The sequence below is a fragment of the Sarcophilus harrisii genome, chromosome 1 (genome assembly GCF_902635505.1).
Source record: "Sarcophilus harrisii chromosome 1, mSarHar1.11, whole genome shotgun sequence".
NCBI classification, from domain to species: domain Eukaryota; kingdom Metazoa; phylum Chordata; class Mammalia; order Dasyuromorphia; family Dasyuridae; genus Sarcophilus; species Sarcophilus harrisii.
Window position 1 is genome coordinate 227,343,097 of NC_045426.1, and position 9,598 is coordinate 227,352,694.

At 35.8% G+C, this 9,598-nt stretch overlaps 1 protein-coding gene across 3 annotated transcripts in view; it reads left to right on the forward strand.

Moving 5' to 3' along the window:
• PTCH1 (patched 1) overlaps positions 1-5,167 on the forward strand; it is an 83,671-nt gene extending 78,504 nt beyond the window's left edge. For 2 of the 3 annotated variants that reach the window (XM_031937701.1, XM_031937700.1), the window contains exon 23: positions 1,445-1,984. In XM_031937701.1, the coding sequence (XP_031793561.1) occupies positions 1,445-1,984 (540 nt within the window). Of the gene's footprint in view, positions 1-1,444; positions 1,986-2,582 lie in introns of those variants that run through there. The other variant, XM_003761310.4, reaches the window with a different exon arrangement.
• Positions 5,168-9,598: the final 4,431 nt, after the last annotated feature.

Sequence of the window (9,598 nt, forward strand, 5' to 3'; positions counted from 1 at the left end):
GGAATAGAGAGGGAATTTTTTTAATTGAAGGGAATATAAAAGCAAAAACAATTTTTTTAATTTTAAAATAGCAAAATTAATTGCATTTTGAAATTAAAGAAGGTGCTTTTCATAAGATTTTAATCTTTGAAGTAACATCTATAATTTGTGGAACAGTGAATTTTGTTGTTAGTATTCTTTGCTTTTTTTGTTGTTTTTGAAATCCTTTATTTACCCTTAATAAAGTTTTTATCGTTTATAAGGATCCTAAGGAGTAGAGAATCTCTAACAGTAATAAACAGTCAAACACAGATACATGGCTATTTTGTGCTCCGTACTTTTGTAATTTAGACAAAAAACATTAACTTTATTTTTGGCAAGACACTTAGGGTTAAGTGACTTGCCCAAAGTCACACACACAGCTAGGAAGTTTTAGGAGTCTGAAGTCGTATTTGAATTAAGATCCTTCTGACTTCAAGCAGTGCTTTATTTACTGCACCATGTAGCTGCTCCTAGACAAAAAACAATTCTCAAAAAACAGCTTTGAGGGATGGAATAAAATAAGGGTCATGTGTTTTTATTCCTCTTTCCCTAATTCTTTGCTCTCCAGGGTCTCTGGAAGAAGCATGGAGCTCAACTGCAACAAATTACAGCAGCCTTTGAGCTTCCAAGCTATTCTAAATCAGTGTTTCCTGCAAATTCCTTCAGAATGTGTATATTCCCTAGGCTGTACCAATCCAACCTTTCCCATGTAAAAGGAGAAAACCAAGCAAATATCAAAAACATTCTTTCTCTTTACCTCCCTAACCCAACAATAATGCCCATTAAACTATAGTGAGAATCTGTTTTTGTCCAATGGTAGCCTAAAATTAGGGACAAGTTGAATCATATTATAAGTTGGTGATGATTCTTTTAATGGAATTAGTCCCTGCATTACTTGAGACTTTTTTATGAAGACTTAGAAACCAGGCTACTACCAACGGACATCTTACTCTTGGACCCTGGCTGGATCCAAGGATCTATTGCCAAAATTTCCAAAAATGTGCCACTTGAGAGGCAGAGCTCTCCATGTCCACCCGGATTGAAAATGATGGCTAGCAGATTGAGGGAAATAGGCAGCAGGAATACTTTCCAGTCATAGCCCTCTATTATGAGGGGCCCTATTTTCCTGCAAGTGATGTTTGAGACAAGAGCAGCTTGGAAATGGGACCAAAACACAATTCTCAAACATCACAATTGGTGAGCTCACACAAGAGCATATCTCTTGCAAGAAGATTATACTCTTCTCTTTGTGTTCCTGGTCTTACCAATCCTGTCCTAGAGTGTATTGAAAGTTTCAAGCAGAAAAAAGTAAATCTACAAAAGCATAATGAATAAGAATTATAAACATTAGGTTTCTGTGTTAGCAATATATTCATCCTCTGGGTTGTACCTATTTTAACCAGGTCTTGTCCTCCCTCTACAGGTGGTTCAACCAGAGCCAAGACATCATCATCCATCAAGCCCAAGACAAAAGCTCCACCTGGATGCTGGATCCCAGCAATCTGGGCATCAAGGCCAACAGCCACAGCGGGACTCCAGGGAAGGACTGCGACCGCCCCCTTATCGGCCACGAAGGAACGCTTTTGAAATTTCTACTGAAGGGCATTCTGGACCTAGCAATAGGGACCGAACGGGCCACCGAGGAGCCCGTTTTCATAACCCTCGGAACCCAGCATTCACTGCCATGGGCACTTCTGTGCCAGGATATTGCCAACCTATCACTACTGTGACCGCTTCCGCTTCAGTGACAGTGGCTGTGCATCCTCCCTCTATGCATAGCCGGAACCTTCGGGGAGGAAGCTGCCCATCCTATGAGGGGTATCATGAAACTGACCATGGGGTGTTTGAGGACCCCCATGTACCTTTTAATGTAAGATGTGAGAGGAGGAACTCTAAAATAGAAGTCATAGAGCTGCAAGATGTTGAGTGTGAAGAAAGGACAAGGGGAAACAGCTCCAATTAAGGTGAGTTGACTTTAATTTTTAGGTTGGGAGTTTCAACGACTGATGTGCTTAGATGGAAAAGACTGAAGGAATTCTTTGGAATTCCTTTATCCTATTTTCTAATATGGGATGTAATATACTAAAATTTCCTAAGCTAAGCTTTGGTTTTGCATCATCCATCGTGTTCCTAGGAAAATTCAGAGTTGTTATGAAAATTGAATGGGATAATTTGTGAAAAGCGATTTGTAAACTTCCAAGCACTAAATAAATATCAGCTTATATTTATTATTAACTCTGACCTCAGCTCTAAATAATTTTTTGCCAGTATGCCAAATTGCTTCTTGTGCTTCAAAATTTCTTCTTGAGGCCCAAAGCAGAGAAATAGCTTGCCAAGTGTGCCATAGGTAATAAAAAGAAGAGCTATTGGACATTTGTATCTAGGCTTCCTGATTCCAAATCACATTTTCTTTTCATTGGGTACATCATATTTCAACTCTTACACAAACTGAATGGATTCTGAATTGAGATTCTTTTCCCCCTCCATTATTAACTTCATGATTTCATCTTTAAAAATATTTACATATTATTCATTTTTGTCTTGTTTCTCTTTTTTTACAGGATAATTTGAAAAAACTGAAGCAAAGAGGCCAAAGATGGGGAACCCCCCTCTTTCCAGAACTGCTTGAAAAGAACTACTTGGAGTTATGGAAAAGGATGTGCTGCATCAGGATGACAGTTCACTGTTACTGTAACCTATTGTATTATTTTGTGAAATATTTCTATAAATATTTAAAAGGTGTACACATATGTAATATACAAACAAACAATGTAATTAGCATAATCTGGAGTTTCTCAGCTCCTGCTAATAGAGTAGAGATGGCTCTTTTGGTGTCCTCTGCTCATTTTGTATATTGACCTCTGTGCCACAAATGAAACTTAATTTACTCTTAAATTCAGCATTATGTTGCTGCTGCTTAAATATTGTATAATTTACTTGTATAATTCTATGCAAATATTGCTTATGTAATAGGATTATTTTGTAAAGGTATTTGTTTAAAATATTTTTAATTTGCATATCACAACCCTGTGGTAGTATGAAATGTTACTGTTAACTTTCAAACACGCTATGCGTGATAATTTTTGTTTTAATGAGCAGATATGAAGAAAAGTCTTGGTGGCTTCTCTAGGATTAGTTATGTTCAGTTCTCTGTTTTTGCAATGTGTGTAAACCGTATGTGTGTGTATGTGTGTGTTTTCTTAATGTACTGTAGCAGTTTTTTTTCTTTTCTTTTTTCTTACTTTCTTTTTTATTTTTTTAACTGTATTGTAACCCTTAGTGGGCTTATTAACACAACCATGCTGGAAGAGTCAGGATTTCTTTATTGCTAAGCCCTGGTGGAAAATGCACTAGCTTTAACAGCAGGATCCACCAGTGGCCACATCTTTAAATAGAACAGGGAAGCTATGCTCTCTCTAGTCCATATTATCTCTTCAAACCAATGGCTGTCTTTTACCCCTCAGCAGCAAGGCAAATGTTATTCTGCATGGATAGTGGTTGCTGAAATTGGATCATGGTGTACCTCCCTGTATACTGATAACTTCTTTTGAATCTTGAAATGGCGTGAGGAATTGAATAACAGACCTAACAGTGAACCACAGCTGGGTCATGAGAATGTGCTCTAGAAATGGCTTGGAGAGGATTGATACCACATACCTCATGCTTTAATTGACAGGATCAGTGCCCCCCCCCCCTTACAGTTAACACAAAATACCAGATTGAGGAGTGGGTTGGGAGGGTACTAGGCTTGGAAGTGTTCCTTGTAAAAGCTGTCCTTCTAGGGACTGAGTTCTCTGCTATATATAGATGAAAAGAGTATCTCCATTTCATTTGTTGAACCTTCTTATAAAGAAGCCAAACTGAGAAGTGAGGAAGATTTTTGCTTAGACATACTTCAGCCCCTACCCTTAGAGCTTGATCCCTTCCCAAATTCAGTGGTCAAATTGTGACAGTTCTCTGAATCTATTTGTATTTTTTTTTTATTAAACACATAGGAAGTTTCCTAGATATGAGTGCATGATCAAGGGGAGAAAAACAGCACCACAGCTGGTAGATTTCAAAAGGTTCCTAGAAATCTGTAGCATGACATGCAAATGGCGGAAATTTTTTAAAGATGGGAAACATTCCCTCTAGTACTATTTTTCTTCCCTCTACTATTTACTGTTCTTTGTGCTGTGAAGTTGTCAGAGAAGCAGGAAGCTATGTAATGTGTAATACATATCTTCCTGCTAAAAGGTCACATATTCATAACCTGCATTTGCGGGGTTTGGGGGGGAGATGGAGGCAGATCTCTCTAAACCAGGCATTATTTTCAAGAGATCTGTTCTTCCAGTGGTTAGAGTTTTTTCCATTTGGGCCTTTGACTCCATCTCCTATCAAGGGACCAATGATGGTCAGGGAAGCAATTCGTGCCCAGCTCTGCCTTTCCTTCAACACCAGTCACTTGTTTACAGATAATTTGCATGGGAATTTAAGGTCAGGGTCCTGACCCCATTCTGGCAGTACCTTAAGCTACTGGTAGGAGTACACTAAGGGTTAATCTCATAACTGCCTACTGTTCCAGCCATCTTAACTAGAAAATTATAGCAAAAAACAAAAAAACAAAAAACAAAAAAACAATTACTACTAGCACTGTAGTGACCTCAGATTTTTTTTTAAACTTCGTAACAAGACTGTATGATACTAGTTGGAAGCCACCTACAGCTGCCAAATGTGTGTATTAGTGTTGTCAGAGGCCCTGATGGCTTCACACTGTTACTGTTATGGTGCCTATCTGTCAGCCACAGCCCTCTCTCCTTGTCCACTTCCAACCAGCCCACCTCTGCTTGCTTAATTTCCTGGATGGAGGATGATCAGGCAAGAGTCCTGCGTTCGGTGTTTTCTTTGAGTTCTCACTGTTTTTCTAACTCCATTGTGTTTTCCTTGCCCCTTCACCCTGGCATGTTTGGCGTATGAGTGTTTCTGCTGCCTACTGCTTTCTGCAGAGCCTAGACCTTTTTCTCCAATAGTCACATTGGCAAAGGGAGAACTCAGTGGCTGGCAATTATGTGTTTTGTTTGTTTGTTTAGATGTTAAAATTTTTTCATCTTTGGTGATATTTATATTTTTGTATCATAAGAATGTTTTCCTACAGTATTTGTCATGCCAGTTTATAACAAAAAATGCAGGGATTTTATTTCTATTGGAAACATAATTACAGCTATGTTTTTCTTTTGAATGGAATTTTTATTTGTATAGAGTGCTTACTAATGTTAAATAGGACAGAGTATATAACATTTACATTAAGGACTCATTTGTAGCTTTTAGTGTAAGGAGTTAAAAGAAAAAAAATATTCAAACTGGGTCTCATTGTCTGCCTATTTTGGCAGAAATGGGTTTGTGTCATTTCAATTACAAAGATAAAAGTATGCCATATAATTTATTTATATGAAAATTTATTTTTGTAGTGTACATAGTAGTCATCAAGTCTTTTGACAGAAGTATATTTTTAAAGAGTTTATATGTAATGAAACCATAATGTTTTGGAACTTTGCTGAGACATGAGTATGGTGCACACTTTTCATTGTAAAAGGCATTGAGGAAAAGAAAACTTTTAACAGTGTTAAGAGAGTGAGAGTGAATAAATATTCATGCGATTGTGAACTGTTTTAGTTACCATTTGTGATCTAGTGTGGTTCTCATTTTAAACCTTGAAAGTGGAAATGTACAAACTCTCTAAATATTAATGTTAAAACACTGATAGAAATTCTAACATGAATAAAAATATTATAACTTATTGGTTACGTATTTGTTCATAGAATCCTTTTTAAAAAAAAAAAAAAGATGAGTCTCTTGGTAGGTAAGAATTGTAATCAATTATGCAATCAACAATAATTCATGATTCTTCAGCCCTTTTGTTGTTGGGTCACTTCAGTTATATCTGACTCTTCCTGACCCCAATTTGGGATTTTCTTGGCAAAGATACTGGAGTGATTTGCTGTTTCCTTCTTTGACTCATTTGACAGATGAGGAACTGAGGGAAATAGGGTTAAATGAATTGCCCAGACAAACACAGTATTTCAGGCCAGATTTGAACTCATGAAGATGAGAACCTGTGGATAGAGTGATGCTGTGCCACCTAACTACAGATGCTATTTTAAGGACTTCTTTTCATTCTACTTTATGTCCTATTGGGATTTTTTTTAAGGTTTTTATGAGTCATGTTTTTTAACTTTAAGAAAGTTGCTGTCTCTCTTCAACTTTCCATGTTCTATGTAGTTCTCTAAGAGTATAAACTGAAAGAAGGCACTGCATTGACAGAGGAAGTTTCCTTGAAAGTTCTCTGTACTAATCTAACCCCATTCCTACCTTACAGTCAAACCAAAATGAACCAGTATATAAAGATATGCCATTCTGCAATAGTAGATCAAATATCGGAAAAACAAATATTGAACAATCATGTTAGTAATTCTCAGTTTGTTTCTAACTTGTGTAGACCTATGTATTTAAGTCAATTCTAATTTCACAAACTTTTATTACAGTAAATAGGGAAGATTTATAATTTCTGTGTTACAGAATCAGATAGAACTATAGAGAGAAATGAGTCATAAATTGAATAGCATATTTATAAATTACTGGATTGGGAATCACAGAATATGAGACCTGAAAAGCACCTCAGGAACCTTCTAGTACAATTCATACATGGAAAGAATTCCCCACTGTGGCATATTTCTGAATCTTTTTCAGGGAAAAAAAAGTTATCTAATCATGTATTTTATCCTGTATTTGTGAAATCATTTTTTATTAGTCAAGTGAAAAACTTTACATTTATCCCTATTCAACTTTGTCTTAGTAGTTTTCCTGTATTTGTGAAATCATTTTTTATCCTTTTTTTTTATCCTGTATTTGTGAAATCATTTTTTATTAGTCAAGTGAAAAACTTTACATTTATCCCTATTCAACTTTGTCTTATTAGTTTTCAACCCAATACTCTCTAGATTGATAAGATCTTTCTGAATCCTGACTCTGTCATCTTGACTGTCATCAAATGTGTTATCTGTTCCTCCAAGCTTTATCTTCTAATTTAACAAACAGACTATACCTTTATCCAAGTTATTAATAAAAATGTTAAACAGCACAGAGCCAAAAAAAATTCTTATGGTTCTTCACTGAACATTTTCTACTACTTAAACTTTGAACCATCAATATCTCTTTAGTCTGGCCATCTAACCAGTTTTGAATTCATCTGATTGTCCAATCCACATCTCAACATCTTTTCCATACAAATAGTAGGGGATACTTTATCCAAAGTCCTTGCTAGTCCAAAGACCTAGAGTCCCAAACTCTAGGTAAACTATCCAGAGAATTTTCCTCATTTATAAATTTAGTAATCTTGTCAAAAAAGAAAACTAAGCTAATCTGGCAAAACCTGTTCTTCATAAAGCCATAATCTTTGTAATTATCACTTCAATTTCTTAATGTTCACTACTCCTCTCAATATTCTAAAGCCTTCCTAGTAAAAACAAATCAAGCTCACTAATCTATTGTTTGCTATTTTCTTCCCTTTTTTTGAAAAATTCAGTTACTTTTTTATTCTTTATAGAGGACCCCTCTTTTTTCATGTGATCTATTAGATATTACTGACAGTGGCTCAGCAGCCACATCTGCCAGGTCAGTTCTGAGCTGAGGATATAGGTGACTGGAATTAATCAAGGGAAGCCAAGTGTTGTCTTATTGTATCCTTACTTATCTTAAGTAATTAGTCTTTCTTGTTCTGTAATTATCAACATAGTGGTCATATAGCTTTGCAGGAAAACAACAAAGTAGAATTAATCAGATTAGTTTTCTCTTTGTTATCAGTCACCATTGACTCATCTATTTCAAGCAAAGGTTTGGTCCTTTCTTTGATCCTCCTTTTTCTCTTCCTATAATAGCTTTAAAAATTCTAAAATGATTGCTGTTTTTAGCTTCCCTCATCAGTCTCAGATCTTTCTGAGACTTAGTATTCCTGACACTCTTTTCACAGGATTATACCAGACTCATATATATTCCCTGGGACGTGGTTTTATTTTTGCCATCTGTACATTTCTTTTTAATACCTAAAGTTGCTTGGTGAGTTCCTAGTAATCCACATCAGTTTCATCAAGACAAATCTTATTCTTCCTCGTCATTAAATTATTTTTAATTTTGGTTTTTGGAATTCTATTCCTGAACATCTCTCATCTCTGTAGGGCCGAATTCCCCAGAAGCATTTTACCCCATGAGATTCTATTTCTCCTTCCTATTAATTTTTTGAACTTTACTTTCTCAAAATCAGGATGGAGGGAAAAGTCAGACTTTCCTCCCCTACATCACAAACTCTTGGATGGAATGATAAAGTCCCATCATTTCCACCCCAGAAACTAGTTCCTTCCTGTCAAGGAGAATCAGAACTGAATAGAATTTCCTGATGTTAATTCATCTATCCTTTAAAAATGAAATAACTAATGCAAGTCAAGAAGTGAATAGCCACTCTGCTTTTGGCAAGGAAAGAATTCTGAATGTCAGACAGCTAAAGTGACTTTCATTACTATATGATGTCTGTGTGTCAGGTTTAGGTTCCATTTTCTATTTCCTCTTTTCAACCAAGTGGCTTGTATGTCTTAATAACCAAATCACTTTTGTTTCTCTTTCTTCCTTCAAACCATACCCACATAGTCTCTTTCTGCCCCACCCACTCCCATATGATTCTGATTTCCTCACATGAATATATACTTTTAATATGAAATACTACCCTACCTCAAACCCCTTTTACCTACTTTGTTACTCTGGATAGGTAAGGGATACCTATCCAGAGCCCTGGTCCAGTAATAGGTTTTATCCTACTAAATCTCAATGATACTTAAAAGATCAAATTTTCCTCTGTGCATTAGGGTTCAAGTTCAGACCTTTAGTTTTTGTTAGTCAATTAATTTGTGGCATGTGTAAACACATATTTGAGGTCATGAGTTTTGCTACTTTTGAAAAATTTCATTTCTTGTGAATTTGAGGGCATCTCAGATGTTATTCTTCCTTTTTAGTGATTATCTTCTATAGCATCTAATCATAGGAGATACACTGTCAATCTTCTCTGCCCCCCTCCCATCTTTTTTAGTTTAAATCCCTTTGGATTTAAGATAAATGCAAAATACATTTTTATACTTCTATGAACTGATGCAGAGTGAAATGGTGAGAACCAAGAGAACAATTTATGACAATAACATTATTATTGTAAATACAAACAACTTTGAAAGATTTTAAGAACACAACCAATACAATGACCAACCATGATTCCAGAGGACTTATGATGAAATATGCTACCCACCTCTCTCCTGACAGAGAGGTGATGGATTTACAGAGGGTTTTTATGGACCCAACCAATGGGAAAATTTGATTTGACTATGCATGTTTGTAGCAAGAGTTTTGTTTTTTCTTCTGTCTCAAGAGAGAGGGGAGGAAAAGAAGTTGAATTTTCATTGATTGAAAATAGTAAAACTAATTTGAAAGATTTTTTTAAAAAAAAAGATTACATTCTTACTAGCCTAGACAGGATTCTGCTATCCCTATATTGTAAGCCAAG